This window comes from Acomys russatus, chromosome 8 (genome assembly GCF_903995435.1).
Source record: "Acomys russatus chromosome 8, mAcoRus1.1, whole genome shotgun sequence".
Classification (NCBI taxonomy): Eukaryota; Metazoa; Chordata; class Mammalia; order Rodentia; family Muridae; genus Acomys; species Acomys russatus.
The window spans coordinates 52,608,960-52,630,540 of record NC_067144.1 but is presented as its reverse complement, the minus strand read 5'-3'; the positions used below and the strand labels follow the sequence as shown (position 1 = coordinate 52,630,540).

General features: G+C 38.8%; 1 protein-coding gene across 1 annotated transcript in view; it reads right to left on the bottom strand.

Annotated features, from left to right (window-relative positions):
- Robo1 (roundabout guidance receptor 1) overlaps positions 1-21,581 on the bottom strand; it is a 719,482-nt gene that overhangs the window by 309,894 nt on the left and 388,007 nt on the right. The window contains exon 3 of the mRNA XM_051150136.1: positions 530-856. Within this exon, the coding sequence (XP_051006093.1) occupies positions 530-856 (327 nt within the window). The remainder of the gene's footprint in view (positions 1-529; positions 857-21,581) is intronic.

Genomic DNA, 21,581 nt, shown 5'->3' with positions numbered 1-21,581 from the left:
TTAATCATTCAACAAATCCCTCTTGAGATCATTTCAAAAGTGCAACATTGGATGTGTGTGTATGTGTATATACATATATATGTATATGTGTGTATATATATACATATATATATGTAATACAATAAATAAGAGAGCTATCAGGATAACATACACTTGTTTCACCTCAAGCTCAGCTGCTATTCCAGTATAGGAAACATCCAAATCCAATTCCCTGCATGGCATACTATTTTACTTAACAGACAAATCCTTACACATTCAACATAGCTAGAACAAACAATGGAGTGGAATAAAACCGCCACAGTGAAGACACTCCACAGGAAAAGAGTTCCTTATCCTTGGGTAACTCGACTTAGATTGAATACCCAAATAGGATGAAAAGTGAGGAAATTTAACATAAGAGATTGTACTCACACAAATTTAGACTATCTCCATGCAAAAGCTCTAATGCATCCAATTTCTTACTGCCGCTGGCAAGACACATGATTGCAGCACGCAATATCCCCCGGAAAATAGAGCCCATTTTACTTACTAGCTACCTCCAGCGATGCGTTGTGGCTCACAGCCTCTCCAAGGTAATTCCTTGCTACACAGATGTAGACTCCTTCGTCAGGCCTACTCTTCCGTCCATGTACTATACGTAAGAAAAATAAAGATCCGCTTGGCAGCAACATTCGGTGTGAGCGAGGGTCATCTTTGTCTGTCTCCACTCGTTCGCCACCTTTGTACCATTCGATAGTCGGGGTGGGGCGGCCTTCCGCTTTACAGTTCAAAGTGGCAGGTTCTCCTTTTGAGACAATCAGGTCTGAAGGGTGCTCAACAATGCGAGGTGGGAAATCTTCCTGACGAAGACGGGAGCCTGAAGGAGAATTGAACACATGTCTCATATTAACTGAAAATAGTTAAAGGTCTTATTTAAGAAACAGAGGCTCTTTCTTAAAAAAGATTTATTTATTTATATGAGTGCTCTATCCGTGTGTGTGTGTATATATACCTGCATGACAGAAGAGGATATCAGATCTCATTATAGATGGTTGTAAGCCACCATGTGGTAGCTGGGAAGTGAACTCAAGATTTCTGGAAAAACAACCAGTGTCCTTAACCACTGAGCTATCTCTGAAGACCCAGAAGTACTGGCTTTCACACTATTTAAACATTGCCTGAAATGGATATGTTCTTCCTAACCTTGGTTTTAAATACTCTGAGGGTCCACTTTGACCACTGCTCCCATTTCTGAATGCTTTTGACCCTGCACATAGAAAGTTCTCTTGCTTAACTCTACCTGTACAGATGTTGCATATGGATCCTTAAAGAAGCCATGGCACTGTCCTCTTATACCTCAAATGGCATTTTGATGGCTAGTTTCAAATGTCAACTTGATGCAATCAAGAATCATCAAGGAAGAGAGTCTCAACAATGAATTGTAGACTGAGTTAGGCCAGGGGAAGGTCTGTGTGGGGTTATCTTGATTACATTAATTGATATGGGAAGATCTGCCCACTGATGGTGGCACCAGCTCCTGGTCCTGAGATTCTTGATAATGTAAGAATAGGACATAACGGCCACTTGACATGTCATGTCTGGTTGCTATCCCTGGAAGGCCTGCCCTTTTCTGAAAAACATAGGAGGAGTGGATGTGGGGTAGGGCAGAGGAGGGAGACTAGGAGAAGAGGGGGGAGTGCAAAGTGTGGTCAGATTGTAACATATGATAGAAGAATTTTTTTAAAAAGAAGAGGAAAAGTGAGCTGAGCACAAGCATGCGTGCATTTGTCCATGGCTCTCTGCTCTTGACTATGGATGTATCATGACCATCTGCTACACGTTCCTGCCATGATTTTTTCTCTGCCTTGATGAACTGTAACCTGAAATTGTGAGGCAACCAAGCCCTTTCTTCCCTAAAGCCACTTTTGTCATCATCATTCATTATAGCAACAGGTCCACAAAGCAAAACTAAACCAAAGCATTACCTCTCTTTACAGAGGAATAACACCAGCTATACAAGGCTTTGAATGTTACTGTCAATGCCAGAAAGTCCCAGAATCCCCTTTATAGCCAGCACCAGGTAACTTTTTAATAAATATATTCTATACATTAATGCACACTTCTACCCAAATGAAAAGAACTTCTTTTGAGGGGTGTCCTTTTATTTTTTAATCAAGATATAATGTGTTAGATATTGTTATGACTTTTTAAAAATTGTGTGGGTTGTTTTCATAACTTTATGTGTATGAGTGTTTGCCACCATGTGCAGGTCCATGCCTGGCACCCACAGAGGCCAGAAGGCATTAGACTTCATGGAACAAGAGTTACAGATGGCTGTGAACTGCATGTAGGGGCTAAGAAGCAAACCCAAGTCCTCTGCTAGAACAGCAAGTGCTTTTAACCACAGTGTCACTCACAATGCCCCAAAAGCATGTTTTTGCTATAAATAGAACTTTTTATATAGACATATATATTTTTTTCAAGTGAAGTTTTAAAAACTGTGAGTTTAAATACTATCAAAGGAGAAATGGTATTTATGGGTGTGTACCCTCAGAGGCCACTTTATCAAAGTAGCTCTTAAATCTATGTGTCCTTTAAATACATTCTGTGGCTATACTTTATTTTTTGCAATAAAATTAAACCTAAAAAATAGGGATCACATCTGTGGTTGTGTAAAGGAGAATCCAGGCTCTGGTGTTTGAACACTTGGTCCCCAGCCCATAGAACCCTTTGGAGAGGTTTCCATGGAAACACCTTGCTAGAAGGAGTATGTCACTGGAGGACAGGTTTTGAAATTATATGTCCTCAGCCACTTTTAGATTGCTGTTCCTGCTTCATGCTTGCAGTTTACAGATGTCTTCTCAAGTTTCCTGCCGCCATACATGCAGCTTGCTGCTGCATCCCCACCATGACAGACTCTTAACTTTCTGGAACTGCAAGCCTACAGAAACTCTTCCTTCTATAAGTTGTCCTGGTCATGGTGTTTTATCAAACAACAGAAAAGTAACTTAAAATTCCCTATGTTTTTAAATATACTTAAGTGTTCTCTGCTGGGCACAGAGTAAATGTATAAATGTCTCAAACCTCCATCAAAGTCACCAGTTCCAGATTTCACTTAATGCAGCCCAAACCTGGCTCCCGTGTAGTATGTGTACCTCACTGAAAACTGAAAAGTAGAAATGTGTCTTCCTTAACATCTTCTCAAAATGCCATGCTCATCTTCACACGACTGCCATCTGGATCCAACTACTATGCCTTCTGCTGAGGTCTAGGAAAGCATCAGTAGTCCATTGCGATGTCGTCAGAAGACTTGGAACTCATTTGCTCTCAAGTTCTTAACAAGACCCACAAGACTGACCTTTTCCTTCCCCAGCCCAGATCTCCACACCGCCTGCTCACGCCTTCCTATGCCTTCTGTTAGCTCCACAACCACACTGTGATTCCTTCTGCCCCAGCAAGTGCCTGCCACAGACGTGGGCCTCCAAATAAACTATATTCCTCAATGCCCAGGCTACTCTCCCTAACTCATCTCCACATTAAGTTTACTCTAATAACCCTAAACAGCACTATACAGTCAGCTTTACTAAGAGTCATCAGAATTACGACTGAATTTTACTTATCTAACACTTGCCCCATCTCTCTCTTCCCTGCAAGTATGTGAGAACTACGGGCTTCCTTTGGCTTACAGTTGTCTGCTAATGACGCTAAAGTGCTAAACCTACTACAGTGTTCCATAAGCATAAGTAGAAACACCGAGAAAAACGAATAAATGGCTACAAGGAAAGATCTACCAGAGGAGAGGGAGCCAAAGGAATCACAGCCTCTAGATCTGGGTATAGGAGGTGGAGACAGGGGTGTGGGAAATACAAGGACATCCTTGGCTATGTTGTTAGTTTGAGGCCCAACTGGAGTACAGTAAGCCATGTTTCAAAACAATCAAACAAACGAACAAAACACAGTCAGGAACCATATAGGAAAATAGAACGCTTTCCCTTTTAAACAATCAGTGTGTACTGTATTTGACCCCAAGCAACCCTATATGGCATAGGAAGCTCATTCATATGTGTCTCCTTTGTAAGTACTATAATTCACAGTTTTTCTTAGAGAAATGACTATGAAAGAAAAAGTTAACAATCTCAGTGACTAAGAGTTTCATAACCTGGGGCTGAGGAGATGGCTCAGTTGATAGAGCGCTGGCAGTGCAGGAGTGCAGATCCAAGCCTGGATCCGCAGCACAAGGTAAAAGGCAGGCATGGGGTTGAGGGGTGGGGAATACATCCAAAATGAGTATGGCATAACAGTCAAGTAGAGAGGGAGCGGACCTCATTGGCCAGCTAGTCCACCCAAAAGGTTAAATTCTACGTTATTTAAAAAAAACAAAACAAAACAAAAAAAAAAAAAAAACCACTGAGGGACACTTAAGCTGTTTCCATGATCTGGCTATTATGAATAAGGCTGCTATGAACATGGTTGAGCAAATTTTCTTGTTGTGTGCTGGAGCATCTTCTGGGTATATTCCAAGGAGTGGAATAGCTGGGTCTTGAGGAAGCCTTATTTCTAGTTTTCTGAGATAGCACCAGATACATTTCCAAAGTGGTTGTACTAGTTTGCATTCCCACCAGCAATGAAGGAGTGTTCCTCTTTCTCCACATCCTCGCCAGCATGTGGTGTCGCTTGAATTTGGGGGACCTGGTGGCACTCAGAGGAAGGATAGCAGGCTACCAAGAAGAGACCTGATACCCTATGAGCATATACATGGGGAGGAGGTCCCCGTCAGTCACAGTCATAGGGGAGAGGAGTAAGGGGAAAATCGGAGGGAGGGAGGAATGGAAGGATACAAGGGATGAGATAACCATTGAGATTTAATATGAATAAATTAATTAAAAAATTAGATAATTAAAAAAACTATCTCAAAAACTAAGATGGAAGAGTGACATGGGAAATCACCCAACATCAGCTTCTGCCCTTCAGAGATGTGGGCATGGGAACTCGCACTCGCACATGCACAGAAGCGTGATGGGGTAGATAGAGCTAGAGACAAATGGGGAGAGAAGAGCTTTACAATCAGAACTGCAGAGAAACAGCTCAGAACATAGGACACAGTATGTTACAAATTCTTAAAGTGATGGCAGACTTGAAGGGGTGTGGGGGTGGAATAAGTCAGAAAGATAGCAGAAAATTATTTAGAAAGGTGTCTATTCTTACAATAGCTATATAGAAGAAAACGAACTTCAGGTTGGCTTTCAGGTTACTCGTAATTATCAGGGCTATGACCGTCAGTGTATCATTAGCCTTTAGAGTGGCTGTAATTATGAAAGACAGATACTGATGACAATCAGCTAATAAGGTGATATACACCTACAGAAAGGTTAAATTATGAAATTATAAAAATGAGGTTAGAAATCTTGCTATGAGAACATAAAAGAAGGACAATGCCAGCCATTCAGAGAGGGCTCTGGAGCCTCAACACACGAGAAGATAGATTCCCTAAGAATGAATCACACAGGAAAGAAAGGGGAAAAAAAGTCACACAGGACACAGCTAATAGACTACACAGCATACTTAAAGGGATCTGCCGGTAGTTCGGCTTATAATGTACATTGTCACAGACTGAGAAGCATAAACCTGATAAAATAAAAGAAATGATGAAAAGTTAAATAAAAAAAAAAGAAAAAAGGTGAGATGATAGAATAGGCTTTGACCATCAAGTGAGTGTTCTGCAAGTTTGTTGAAGGGTGTGTGTGTGTGCGTGTGTGTTTTCGCACTTGTAGACCAGAAGTATATACTGGGCGTCCTATTCCATTGCACATTATTTTCTGAGACCAGGGCTCCCACTGAACCTGCAGCCCACTGATTGGCTACACTGGCTTGCCAGTGAGCTCCAGGGATTGTGCTGGCACTGTCCCACAGCGATGGGGTTACAGACGTATGCTTCTGCACTAAGCATTAAAATTCAGATCTTCAGGCTCCCACTGGAACCACGTTACGCCCTGAGCCATCTCCACAGCTGGGAAATCATTAAACAACGTAAAAGAAGGGCTTATTCTTGATATAATATAAGCAACATAAACAGACTATACATTAGGAGATTGGATACCATATGCTTGCACCTTCAAATTACAAATCTCTGAACATGTATTTAGACACTGACAGAAAGAATAACAAAGATACGCTGGAGACAGTGAGGTAACCAGTCAACAGAGCACCCTCACCGGCAACGTGGAGGATGATGAAGGAGAATACTCATGAGGAGGAGAGACAGAGCACAGAGCGATGCCAACCCCACCGTGTCACTGGAGGGTGGGGTCCGCTTTCAGTGAACATAGAGAGAAAAGGGGTTGGCTCTCCTTCTAGGAAACACAGAGAGAAATGATGCGTTGACTCCTGTGTCTCCAAGTTTGACCTAAGAAACAAAATCTCAGCTAGAGCCATTAACTGCAGAAGAGCTGGGCAAAAAAAAAAAAAAAATCATGAGAAAGAATAAAACAGTCTGGGGGGAAGGTGTAGAGGAAGTCACGGCCAATTGCAGAATCTGGAGACTGCCCAGGCTCTGCTACAGTGCACCATTGCTGAGGAAAGTCTCCATCTGAAGTTCAGTTCCCCAGCGCTGGACCACAGCCAGCAGGACACTGGGGAATAGAGAACTCAGACCCGTTTGCACCACCATGTTTGCACAGCAGCACTCAGTAAAAGCCCCAGCAATAAAAATGCTTTCTATATTATTAATGGCTAATTTTTTAAATTCTCTATGGAATACACTTTCCCCACATTGTTAATAACATTCTTCATATTAAAGGGGGAAATCCTGAGGTTCTCAGAGTCTAGTTTTACTAATGTACATTCAGATCTGCCAGAAAATGCATGCAATACTGTTTCCCAAGCTTATTTGGATAGTGACATCTTTTTCTTTTCTTTTAAACAGGAGGTTCTACTGAGTTTTGTTTCTGATGAATACATTGGAAGAGAAAATGGACACAATTAAGTATATAGTAATCTGAAGAGAATAAAAGAGGTCACCAGAAAAGCATTCTTTCGACTGAAACAGAACCAAGGACTTTGAAAACCACAACAAAAACATGAAAGTGTTTTCATTCTTTATACTGTATGACTCTCAGAAAAAAAAAAAAAAACTTCACAATATCTAGCTCATACACATAAGCGGCTAGCCTCAATAATCAAAACTATAAATATCAGTCATCATCTTCATTAAAGCTATGGTAAAGGACTTTTTGTGATAAAATATAAGCAGGACTGGAGAGCAATCTACGGTCAGGTATCGACATCTCCACTGCTACAGCACCATCTTCCTGAAGTCTGGAGTCTGCATGCTGGCACTGAAGTCTCAGATGCTATTCAGCTGGGAGGTGGCAGCTCCCAAACGCTCCCTGTTTCCGAATAGTCCATACATAAATAAGGGCTGCCCCTTGGGTTTTCAACACTGCAAGTGGTCATTTTGAGGTCTTACTTCCAAAATGTTGGTGACAAAAATAGTAACAAACTGTCAAGTCTGATGACTTTTTGTTGTTGTTGTTGTTGTTGTTGTTCAGAAAAAGAGTATTTACCTGTAAGCCAAGTTAACTTAATAAAGACCTTATAATCAATGTATCTTGGTACTATATCTTCTTGCGTAAATACAAGTTGAAACTGCTCGGCATTCTCACTGACATTATCAGTTTCCAGACCGCTGAGAACTTCAGTTTGCAAACAACTATGTGTGTAATTAAAGCCATTTTCATAGCTGAGTGTGATGGAATGCATGCAATCCCAGCATCCAAAAGGCTGAGGAGGGAAGGTTGGTTATTCCAGAACAGTCTGGGATACACAGTGGCAACTGGTGGAAGAAGATAAGTGATCCGGGGACAGAGCCCAGTGGGAAGGCATAAGCGCCTCAGCTCAGAAATATACATCTGTTCCTGCAGAAAAACGAAAGTGAGGAGATGGGGCCTTTTCCTGTAAGTGCATTGGTGAGCAGAAAAACACAACTCAGAGGAAAAAAGAAAGAGAAGCTGTCTCATGGTGTGAAGCAAGAACCAACACCAAATGTGTCCTCTGACCTCTGCATGTGTGTCATGGCATGGATATTCCTTATGCACTGTAGGACTGTTCTACAATCATAAAATGTTCTCATGTCTCCTTGCAGCCACCACTGTATTTAAGCTAATTTTGCATATTTTATATAAAAAGATAGAAGACTTATAGACTAGTTGGCAAAACCCACACTCTGAATATTAACTTACTAGTTACAAAGAAGAGAAAGAAAAGCAATGGACCGAAAGAATGACACCTTAACAAAAAACTGAGATGATACTGACGTTCCTTAATAAACACCTGGATGGCACTGTCATTAAGAAAGACTTAGGATATTATTGTCCACTTCGCTCTCAAGCAGAATATTGGTGCCTCCCTGGGGATGCACCACCACTGACTTCAGCAAGATCAGCACCGCAGAAAAGGGCTGGGCAGAATTCCTTCAACAACGGCCCAGTTGGAAGATAAAATATAAACAAGAGTGACTGAAATATCTAAATATTTACACAACCACAGCTGGAAAGAGACATACACGTAAGTGCTAAGTATTTCAAGGAAATTCATCACAGTCACATGAGATTTACGAGGAAGAACCCAAACTCCTAGTGGGATGTAAACTCTCCCCCTACCCTCCCCACCTACTGAGACATTACTTACAGAAAAACAAACGAGCAACCATTCCAAAACACTGGTCCTATTAATATTCTATTCAGGCTTGCACATAATTTCATTGTTTCTTTTTTTTTTTCTCTAGCATAGAAGCAGTCTTGTTCATAAACCTTCATTTATATTATCAATTCCATTTCTCAGTAGACTGAAAAAAAAAAAACAAAAAAGCCCAGGATGTTATAAAGAAGTTCTTGCTTACTCGCATCCAAATTTCTCCTTAATATTTTTGATGGGTAAAATCAGGAAGTCTGCAGGGATTAAATTCTCCTGATGAAGCATGTCAAAGAACAAAAATGCTTATAAAGTTGCTAAAATCACACAAAAAAATCCATTAAGTAATTGAGAGACCACCAATGAATATTAATAGAAAAGTTGGTGACATCTGCCCAAGGCTGGGTTGGGAAAGTACATAATTGCCTTGACAACATGCTTATATTTGTAAAAATATTTATATTTTTAGAGAAAGCTCACCACTTAACTTTTTTTTTTTTTTTTTTTTTTTTTTGGGCCTAAGCTTTGTCGACATTTTAAGGAAAATTAGTTCTAATTACAAACATGCACCCCATCATCACAAATCCAATAATTTTCCTGTCAGAGGTTCTTCCTACCAAGAGCTAGTGGCTAAAAACAAGCAAGCACCACTTACTTATTGCTCAGTAAAAACAGGACATAAAAGAAAAGGCATTCAGAATTTGAAGCTAGGCTTGACCATGCAGCAAGATCCTGTCTCATAAAACACCCGAATAAGTAAACCAGTTAACTGAACACCATCCCCTAAAACGTCATACACATCTCCAAAGTCCATTCAGTGTTGTGGAAACACATAAAAACAAAACCTGTGCTACAAAGACCCTCAGCTGAAATTATATAAGGCGGAGGGATATAAGGGAAGCAATATATTAAAAGTATTGCACAATGGACAGTTCATGACATTTTCTTCATTTCCTCCACTTTCCCTGGGCTATAACCTTTAAAAAGATCACTTATAAATAAAGAAAAGGAACCTCTTGTAACCAAAGCTTATAATAATCCCAAGAATTAGCTGAGTGTGCTGGCAGAACTATCGTCTAAAATGATGATCGAAGCAGAGCCAAAATGAAATTACAGGAGAAAATGTCTACTGTTTTGGTAACATCTCTTTATCATCAAAACCAAATGGTTATTTCCTAGAGATGGGGGGAAAAAAAGGTTGACAGTATCATAAGTTAAATTTAGAAATAATTTTGAGCCCCCAACTCATTGCACTTTTAATAACACAGACACTGAAGACATGCCAAGTGTTTACCCACTGCAGGAACAGCCTCGGCTGGGCCCTCACCCTGTGGTGGGTACAGAGACTGGAGGGAAGATGTTTGTTCAGAATTCATTCTTTTCCATGTTCCCTTTACCAAAATGTCAGGTAAAGGTGCCAATAGTAAGACTTTTGCAAAATGTTAAAAAAAAAAAAAAAAAAAATATTGTGTCCACATCTTTTTTTTTTTCCTTTTTTAAAAATTTTTTATTAATTTATTCTTGTTACATCTCAATGGTTATCCCATCCCTTGTATCCTCCCATTCTTCCCTCCCTCCCATTTTCCCCTTATTCCCCTCCCCTATGACTGTTCCTGAGGGGGATTTCCTCCCCCTGTATATGTGTCCACATCTTAAAGGCCCAAATTTGTTTGTTGTCTCATCCACCAATCTACCCATCCATCATTCACTTAAGTAAGAGCTATGAAATGAATGCATTGGTCTCAGTATGCAGTGTATGAAAACAGACAGAAAATATCTGCAAGAATGACATTAAAGCCAGAGGCAATGACCATAATCCTAGTGGTCAGGCAGTAAAGGAAAGGCACTTTGAATTTGAGGGTGGACTTGATCACATGGTGAGATCGATTCTCATAAAGCACCAAAATAAATTGGTGAAAGAATATGAGCCATTTAATTAAGGAAAAATAATAGTAGAAGAAATTAGAATTGGGAGAGACTAACTTAAAGTGTGAACTATTATATGTGTGTAGAAAGTAACTAGAAATTGTGCTCAACTACTGGGGGATTTAAATCTTGCACTAGTTAGCTACTTAAGACTTAGATAAATTGTTTAACTGGTTTTTTTTATAGGAAGAAGACAAGATAATATCTATATAGTATTCATTAACATAATGCCAGATGAAGAAAACCTATTATGTGAACACATGGGCTTGAAATTCTGGAAGCCGTCAGAGTACTATTGTTTGATGTCATAATCTCCCTTTCCCTGTTTTTCACTTACAGCAGCATTCTTACTAACTCTAGGAGAAATTTTCCTCCAGACTTGGAAGAAATATTGTAGAAGTAGCTGAGCCTCCAGCTTCAGCTTATATATAAACACTAAATAAGTTTTAATTTGCACCGTTCTTGGAAGGTACTGGCACAATTTCTATAAAACATCTTTAAAAACAAGAGAAGACAAACAAAATAAAGGGGACTGGAAAAAAAATTAGTAAAATCCTTACTGTACAGGCATGAGCATCTGTGCTCAGATCACCAACACCAAAGGAAACAGCAAGTCTATAAGCAAGCCCCCCGCCCCCCACTCCCCGTGATCCCAGGCCCAGGATAAGATGGGGCAGAGACAGGAGGATCTCCAGCCCTTCATGTCAGCCAGTCTAGCCCTGTGACCTCTGTATGGCACCAGGCAGCAACCTCCCATCTCCAAATGCACAAGTATGGGGGATCACACCTGCCCACATACATGTGTGCAAACATGTATGCGTACACATCATACACAGAAAATTGCCAGTTCAAGAAGCACTTAGTTCAGCCAACTCAGCTTTCCAGAGAAGCATCACATGTTATTGATCCAAGGTCACCTGTAATAAAGCACATCTGTTCCTTTAGGAAATACTCCAAATGGGCACACTGAGCAGTGAAATGCATTACTTCCACATAGAGATCCTAGAGTGAGTAGTCACAGTGCCTGTCATTTTCTTTTTATAGCATAAATAAAAATTTGTGGACCACCAGAGTAGAAATGGAGTCTCCATGTCACAGTGAGTGCTAATATCCAAGATATCTTGATCTGGAGGGATAACGTACAGTACACCCTAAAATATTATGGCCTCTTTTCAGTTGTTAAGACTAACCAGACTTTCGTGATTTTTCTGAGAATGGATTCTGAAATGTGTCACAATGTGAAAAACATTATATGGGCAGTCTTTAATTGTTTTCTCTTTATTGCAATGAAATTCAGGCAGTAATCATCTTGGACTGCCTACATATTAGGCAAATAGCATAGAATTGTAATCAATTTTAAAATTCAGTTCATTTGTTTACATATAAAAATAGCAGACGTGACATACTATCAAATTTTGGCATCAAAGCGGCCAATCAGAAACACAACTGTATAAATAAATCTTGCCTAACAAACTGCCTCTGCCCTCTCATTAAAATGTCTGAAAAAAAATCTTGCTGGCTGTGGTGGTGCATGCCTTTAATCCTAGCACTTGGGAGGCAGAGGCAAGCGGATCTCTGTGAATTCAAGGCTAACCTGCTCTTACAGCCAGGGCTACCCACTGAGAAATCTTGTCTAGAAAAGAAAAATATTACTCACATGTCCAAAACATGCTTTCAAGTCACAAATTAAATATATAAACATATGTGTATAGATAATTGAAAATACAATAATTTAATCAAGTAAAGGTTTCAAAAATAAAATTAAATTAGTGAATCCTTTCTAAAAGCCTGTGTTATATTTTTATAGAAAATATTTCATATAGAAATAATTTACAGAATCTAAACTCAATTAAAATAGTGAAAAGGAAGGTTTTAACTTTACATTTCAGAGAACTCATGCTTGTTATACGTAAAGAACCCTTGATTTCAGGTGAGAGGTTAATGTCTTCAAAATAATAGTATAAAATTGCTGTTTTAAGGATAATTGTCCAAAGACAATTAGACTTCTAAAAAACAAAATTCTTAAAATACCCTTTTAAAGGCTTACTGAGGAATTCCTGTAGGACGTAGTCAACTCCACTCTGTAAAAACTCAGTAATTTTGACATGAACAAGTATTTCTGAAGAAAATCTTTTGGAACATTAGTAAAATAACTGTACACTTTCCTTTTTACCTCTTCTAAATGTTTCTTTCATTTTCTATGTTGTTTTCATTTTCATAGTTCTTAAGCATTGCACTAATAAAGGGTGATGAGAGGCAGAACCTACCAGTCAGCACTGGGGAATTTAACTAATTTTCCAAAATTAACTAAAAAAGAAGAAAAAAAAAAAAAAAAGAAAAAGAAAAAGAAAAAAAGAAATAGAGAGTTTAAATGATAACAAATATTTAAATAGTTTTAATCTTTTTTAACGGCAAGTAAAACTATTGTAGTTTACCTAATACCAAAAAAACCTATAGTGAATAAATTATATACTTATCCTTTAATTCAAAATATAAACTCCCCCAAATTCTGCTACTTGTAAGAGCAACTCTATAGAAAATATGATATCTATATGTATTTTTCATGCTGTACTACAATAAAATTCTTAAGAGGAAATATCATACTTGTCTAAGAGAATGGTTTAATCAGTTTGTTTACAAAGCAGTTTTGGTGTTTAGTTTATAGATAGTTGGACCACAACTCAACACTTGTACATTTCCAGTCGGTCTCTTGAACAGCATCTTGTAACCATCAAGTGAATAAATATGTGTTGGATAAGATTGTCAATGAAGGAGAAAAATGATGAATGACCCCAAACAACACATTTTTAAATAGTTTGGAATGTGTTATTACACAAATACCCAAGGAGCCAATGGCCTTCTAAAAAGCAGGAGACAAGATCGGGAACCCCAACCTCCTCAGGAACCCTGAGAGCAATAGTAGTACATGGGGCTAAGTGAGACAGAAGCATGTATCCATCAAGTGTGGTGTGTGTCACATGCAAACACAGACAGGTGTGAACTGCTCAATTCTAGCTACAGAGACCCAGAGCGAGAGACACAGATAGACAGAAAGACACAGGGAGAGAGAGGCGTAGAGAAAAAGATCTGGGAAAAAAAATGACCTTGACTTTTAAAAGACTGTTGAAAATGGAGATAGTTTATATTGTTCTCTCTATAAATCTCTCTACTTTCTAAATATTCCACAATATTCTGCTGGTGTATTGAGAATGAAACTCTCCAATTTAGAAATTGTACAAGGGAAAACTTTAGCAGAAGGGGAAATCAAGAAAATAAAAGGTAATCTTTGCAAATTCCAGTATTCTCTTAAATATTCAACCAAAATAAATTAAATGTCCACACTTCCCCAGGTCAGTGCTAGAATGTAGAACCACCCAGGCTCTAAAATAAAGTGTTAATAGAACCTGTGTCTTTTTAGATTATGTGCAATCCAGAGATAACATCATTTGGACATGAACTACACTGTAATTACTTAAACCATGGACATGCACTAATATTAGCCAGCAATAAAACCCCTTTCCTGTGCACACTTAAATGAGCATTAAACAGTGTGTTTTTGAGTGTGAAACATTATGCAACATAGGCTGAGCGAAAGCGAAGACTCCCCCCACACACAAAAGCAGGCCTTTCTAGCTGGGGGGGAGACCTGTGTGAGAGTAATTGAATGGGGACCACAAGCCCTCAGGCACATAGTTGCTAGGTCATGCCTGTGTGATCACTGGGAATTGTAAGGCTGGATTTGGCTTTAAACCAATTAACAGCTATCAATGGCCTCTTCTCTTTAGGCATCAAATAGACCTAATCATTTCACTTATCTTCCATGACACTGCAAGCTAATTCCTCGTCTCTCCCACTCAGGGAAAATTGGTCATTTGAACCTTAAATTATTCTCCCTTCATATTCAACTTAAAAAAAAGAAATTAAACCTAGAATGGCTAGTCTCTCTCCCTAGTAAGTCAGATGGAATAATGGATGGAAAGGACCGTATGGCATCACAACTCCAAAGGAGGATCAAAGTTGGACAAAATTACTGCTTTTTTTTTTTTTTTTTGTACTTAGAATAGTTCTAGGCTTTAATTTACCTTTGTTAAGTAAGAATATCACATAAATATTATAAATATTTCTTTGAAACACAGTTAAATAACTGTTGCAATTGTTTTGAGGAAAAGAAGACAAAATAGTGTCAGAGCTCAGAGGTCTTCTTTTAAAGATGTTGACTCAACTTAAACATTAAACATTGCTTTTTAGTGTATAATTTTCTATACGCATTTAAAACACATTTTAAAGCAAATTAAAATTTGAGGAACCGATGAAATCACCCTGAAAAGGCAAGAGGGAAACCACCTACTGTTTAAGAAGAACCTCTCTCTCCTGAGCTGACCAGTGTGCTTTGCTACCTCTGCTTGTATTTTCCTTTGTCAAGTTTCTCTACCTCCTTGGTTTATTAACTAAAACACACAGATGCATCTTTGACCTGTCCAGACACTCATCTGTCATGAGCATGATCGTAATCAGAATGTAAAATGCAAGTTGGTGGGAAAAATAATCCTCTTACAATGAATTCAATGTAAAATGGCACATTAAAAATTACTGTTATATAAATTATATTAAAATTGTGTTAAGATATGTGCTTGAAGAAATAGAATAAATTATTAAACTACAGGGAATAAACATAGCAAGGAAAAAATAATCGTTAAGTTCCTTTGTTTGCTTGCTTGTTTGCTTTTCTGATGTCTACGTGTGTTGGCCCTATCTGAGCTAGACCCCATAACTTCATACAGGATGGCCACACACTTATACACATCTTCTCACCCCTGCTTCCTAAGTTCAGGATCACAGGTCTGACTACCATGCCCAACGTAAAAATCAGAAATTCCTGGTCACCTGATTGACCAAATAAGGACTCTTTTTTTTTTTTTTTTTTCCCAACTGAAGGACAATATATAAAAGAAAAAGACTGTTACATCACTGTGAGATTTAAGGAATAAAATAGCCTACCCACTGTGAAAGTACAGACAGAAGTTTGATGCAAAGATGAAAACAATGCTACATTTTCTACTTGTTTGTTGTCTTTATATGGTTTAGTCTTAAACCACAAGAATCACGGCCGTTAAGTGGCAGAAGTCCAAAAAGAAAATAATGTAAAACAATGCATGCAAGGAAAATTGTTTCAACTCAACAAGTACTTAACTGGGTGAGTGAACATTCTGTGGTTGGCAATACAGAGTGTACAATGAGTCTAAAACTCTACAGCACCGCAGGGGCTTGTAATTAGTACTACAGAATAAAGGGGAGAGATGAAACCTCAGAGCTTCCATCTAGAGCTGGGATCAAGTAGTTATAGAGGAGGTAAGAACTCCACGAGGGCATCGTAAACCCCAGAAGATCTACACAGACAGAAGCTGAAGGCATGGAAATCACAACATCTCGGTCGGAGCACGTTAATAGATAGTCTTGTTTACTTAATTATTTTCATCTGACTTTTGATTCTCAACTGGAGGCAGCTCGGAAGTTAAATGGCACAGCCCAGGGTTAGCAAAAGCGTACGCAAATGGTGAGGGATGGACAGAAAGAAAGCAGACAGACGTGAAGATTCAAATTCCAGACAGACATGGGTCTAGGGAAGTGGGGTGAGCTAAGCTAATTAGGGCTCAAAGGTAGAGCAATGCTTAGCTTAAAGGCTTTGGGCCATTGCTACCATCTTCCAAAAATGATAAAGACACACACTAAGGGAAGAGGGGAGGAGAGATGGGGCAGGCTAGCAAAAGCTATAGAGCAAAGGAACATTTGCAATTATATTCCAATTTAAGCCTATATTTATAATAATATGCTAATATATTTTTAAAAACCATTTTATATTTGCATAACTAACTTGCCTTATATAGAGAGAAAATAAATCTTGACCTCGTGCCAAACTTATGCCAATTTCAGGAGGTCTTTGTCGCTTTACTTTACAACACACAAAATCTTATTTCCACCGTAATCTGTCCTGCATTCTCACCACCATACACATAAATCCAACATTTCATTCATCTTCTTCCATAGACATGTGCATACGTCTTGGCAAGTCTGACAAGACTCGCCTCTGGAACTGCAAGGGTTGAGGATTTTGCTGATGGTAAATGAATTGAAAAGAAAGAGAAAAATGAATGGAAGCTCTCATGGAGCACGTGATCCTCAGGAAATGGTCAGGAGGACACTGTTACTCTATTGTCACAAAGCTTGGCATCACTGGACATAATTGCATTGACACATTTAAGAACACAGAGTGTTTCCAACAAATAAGGAATGCTGCACACAGGAGAAAGAGTGTTTCCCTAGGAAGACCATGCCAACGAGTTATCCAATTTCAAATGGTCAGCCCTGAAAATGCACATACAAGTAACATTATATGGGCCGAGCAGGTTATATCTATACATATGTGTATGTGTGTGTGTATATATATATATATATATACCTGCAAACATACACATTTTCACACATATATATGAGGCCGAGATTTTGAAAGAGAGCAAAGCAGCAAAGGTTTGGAGAGAGAAAAGGTAAGGGCAATATGATATAATTATGTTATTCTCAAAGAAAATCTTTGAAAAATTAATGTAGTATAAACTTTCATCAGAAATGATGAGTAAGAAGTTCATAGTCTCCAAACATAAAGTAGTTTTAAGTAGACAGCACCATTAATTCCCCAGAATAGATCAGAACATGCTGTACATATTACTGTACATGTTACTGAATACTACACTGTAGTCTATAAACAGAATTTTCATGTACTAATCAAGCTTTTTAATTAAGGAGATATAAAAGAATTAACTACCAGGAGACAGTTTAACAGTTAAGAGCACAGGTTACTCCTCCAGAGGTCCTAAATTTAATTCTCAGCAACCACATGGTGGCTCACAACCACCTATAATGTGATCTGATGCCCCTTCTGGCAAGCAGGTATCCATGAAGATAGAGCACTCATATGCATAAAATAAATAACCTCCCTAATAGCTACTAATGCTATACATGTATATTATTTTCACACAGTACTCCATATATTATATTTACCAAAACCTGAAAATAGATATCAAAAACAGAAGAAGAAAAACAGTAAAAAGTAGACAGTGTTTTCTCAAAGTCTAAAGATCACACAGGAATATAGTCATCTTATTAATCTTGCCTGAGAAGCCACAAAAATATGTAACTTGTGTTTATGTTTCAATTTCTTTAGGATCTTAAACTCTTACATGCTCATAGCATTCTAGAGTAGATACTGTTGTTACCCACAAATTACAGGTGAGAAACAGACACAAACATTCGATAGCATCCATCTAGGGTTTCATACGTACTAACTGATAAGAAACGGAGACACTTGCATTCCACTCCCAAATCCAGACATTTCCCACTACATTCTGATGTAAAGCAGTAAGTGAAGCGTTATTAAAAAACCTACTCAAGAATATGCTGAATAAAGTGCAGAGCTGTAGCTCTTGAAAAGGGCGCTTACCCAGCACAGGAAAGGCTCTGCATCCCAACCCAGCACTCAAAGAACACACACCGAATAGACCAAACAGTTTGACCCTCAAAGTTAATATAAATTTATGGAAAACTACAATATGTGGTGTGCTTCATCACAGTGGTTGGGGGAAAACACAGCGGGTCCATAGTCACAGCACACGAACTGTTCTTCCAGGTCCATAAATCTGTACCTCTCTACACACCCCGGTTAATGGGTCAGTTTCTTCACCCATAAAATGAAGCTAATACAGCATGCGAAAGCTGGAATAAGAACAGATAAATTTGTCAGCTCTCACATTTTCCAAACAAAGAAAAACTAATCACCAGAATGAAAATCCTTGATCAAAGTTGACAACACATAAAAATCCCCTGGCTAGAATCAGGACACTGCTCTTCTGAATGCCATAAACACAAGGGTACGAGAAAAAGTTTTCATCAAATAAACATAATGCATTTCTAGCCTGTGGAGGATATGCTCCAAAGCGCATGTGTGAACTCTCAAAGGTCAGTCAGTGTGCTTTTCTTTGGGGGTGTATGGTCACCTGAAAAAAGTGAGGTTTCAGAAGAGGTTTTAAGCTCAATAAACTTCCTGACCTTTTGATCAGATGAATAAAGAAACTCCCAGAGGGTCAATAACTTGCTTAGTACCCCCAAAATATTGTGGAGAGCTGAAAATCAAAAGCTAGTGTGCACACATGTTGCTATGCAACAGTGTTTCTCTGCTTTCTCACTTTAAACCTTTTCACACCTACTGTTCATTTGATGCTGGCCTCAGCACAGACTAAGTGAAGTAACACCTGTTATTCCTGCTTGTCCAAGCAGGAAGCTCAAGTTTATTTTTTTATTGAAAAGCATTATAGCAGACATTAATATTAGTAAAAAAAAGAAGAGGAGGAAGAGGAGGGAGTGGAGGAGGAGAAGGAAGAGGAAGAGAAGGAGGAAAAAAAGGAAGAGGGGGGGAGTGTGAGGTTGGAAATGTAGTACAGTAAAACCCTTGTCCAGTGTTCACAAAGCTCTGGGTTCAGTCTTCAGCACCATATAAACACAGCAAGGTGGCCCACACCTGCCATTAATCCTTCCCCTTGGAGGTGGAAGTAGAAGGATTAAATTTAAGTTTATGCTTAGCTACATAGTGAGTGTGAGGCCCGCCTGGAATACATGCGGCCTTGCTTTAGGAAAGAGACAAAGATAGACAGAGAAAAGAAGGAGGGAGGGAGGGAGGGAGGGAGGGAGATAGATGCAGGACAGCAATAGGTAATACTCTAAGCATCAAACAATTAAGGACGTGGCATCTTCCAGTCACAAACGGGCACTATGTAAGTAAGATCTCATACCTTATCTATATTGTAACAGTGTTAACAGGACAATAGGTATAATTAACTTAACCAATCATTCACTATTTTACAGTCTAGGAGTTCAGTACCTAGAAAGTTTAGAGTCTGAAAGTTGGGAAGGGTTGTATTTATCAAAAGCTAAGAGTCCAAGTAGGAAGTAGGGATGTACCAAAAGTGGCATACATAAACACTAAATCTCCAACAAAAAGAATTCATCATGAATGAGAGAGCCAGACTTTTTCACTGGGCTGCACTGGCAGGCAGGGCTCGATAGAATCTGGGCTGGCCAAAGATTCTTAAATGCTAAAATTCTCTGAAGTGTTATGTTCAGACATGTAATTTCTTTCTTTAAAAAATGATTTTTTTTTTATTTGTGTGAATGCTTGTGTACATGTGAATGGGTATACATGTGCATGTGAGTGAATGTATACACAAAAAAAACATGCCTGGGCACACTATGGCATGTTAGGTCTCCTGGAGCCTTCAGATAGTTGCTAGTAACTGAACTCTCACCCTCTTCAAGGGCAGCATGTGCTCTTAACTCACTGGGCCAACTTTCCAGACCCCAGGTTTACATGCTCTTCAAGAGAAAATCCAGCTGCAGAAAATGGCAGTGAATTCTTAAAGAGGGGTGATAACAGAAAACAAAGAAACCATCGGGCAACCATAACAGATCACGTAAAATGCAAGTGCACTGCCTGGCAGTACTAGAGTCAACAAGTCTGGAATAGGGAGGTGCCAGGGTTGGTTCTTCTTAAAGACAATGTGGGAGCATCTGTTCTGTGTCTCTCTCCTGGTGTATGCTGGCTCCTCTTTGATAGCAGATGCATCACCCGTGATGTGTAAGTAGGGAATCAGAATAAAGAGCAAAAATAATATGGAGATAAAAATCACAGCAACACACTTATTTGAAGGGCAACCCAGCAGGAAAAGGGAGTTGAAATGCAAATTTCAGCCTAACTTTAGAAATCTAGGCATGTTCAAAACGGCTTTTGCATTTGAGCCTACTAGAGCACAGATGCTCTTGGGCGATCTGGAGACATGAAGAGGCAGCTGTTAAGTGTTTTCTAGGAACACATCACAGCTGGGCAAGATGAAGGGTGGTGGGAAGAGAGGCAAGCTCCAATGAGTTAACCATCCCATGATCCAGTGGGGCGACTTGGGAGAGAAATGAATACCAAAATAACATCTGAAGGACAAATTCTTAAAATTAGGTATACAGGCTCTGAGGCAAGGGGTCTAAAAACGCAGGAAGAAAGCCAGCTTGGGGCTATTTTTATTCTAAATATGTGTGTGACTAAGAAGGCAATCAGCACTGACAATGCCAGGGTTTTCCATGTATTTTGTATGACTTACAACTCTAAAAACCAACTTGAGACTCAACAGATGACAGAAAAATTGTAGAGGTGATTTTTTTTTTTTGTTTCTCATTCCCATGGTGTTTACTATTTCAAGAGTTATGTTTCAAATTATAATTGGTAGTTATACTATGTACTACATGTTCTAAGAAGTTCAGTTGATGATTTATAAACTATATTAAACAAATTCATGGAAATGAGAACAAAATGCATATTTACCCTTAAGATTTAAAGTAAATTCCATATGTAATATAAACATATGGATAATACACACAATTCATCATACCCACATATAAAGATATGTCCTTGGATTCTCTTTAAGGGTACTTAGTCGCCTTCTTCTTCTTCTTCTTCTTCTTCCTTCTTCTTCTTCTTCTTCTTCTTCTTCTTCTTCTTCACTTTTGAGACAGGCTTTCTCTGTGTAGCCCTGGCTGTCCTGGAACTCACTCAGTAGACCAGGCTGGCCTTGAACTCAGAGAGCCACCTGCCTTTGCCTCCTGATTGCTGGGATTAAAAGCATGTGCCATCACTGATCTGCTTACTTAGTCTATTCTTACAATCAGGTTTAATGATGTTGAACACTGTGAAAAAAACACCAAGGTATGAACTACTTTGAGCAAATTAAATATTTTAGAGAAGATAATCTTTAATGGGAAAATCTCTTATATATCAGAGTCTTGCAATGATAGCGTTCAAGTAAAGTCCAAGCCACGTAAGTAATATATCTTCCATATTCATGTTCTTGTATTAAAAAGAAAAGAAAAAGTATAAAATCTGTTCCAAAATGTAAAGT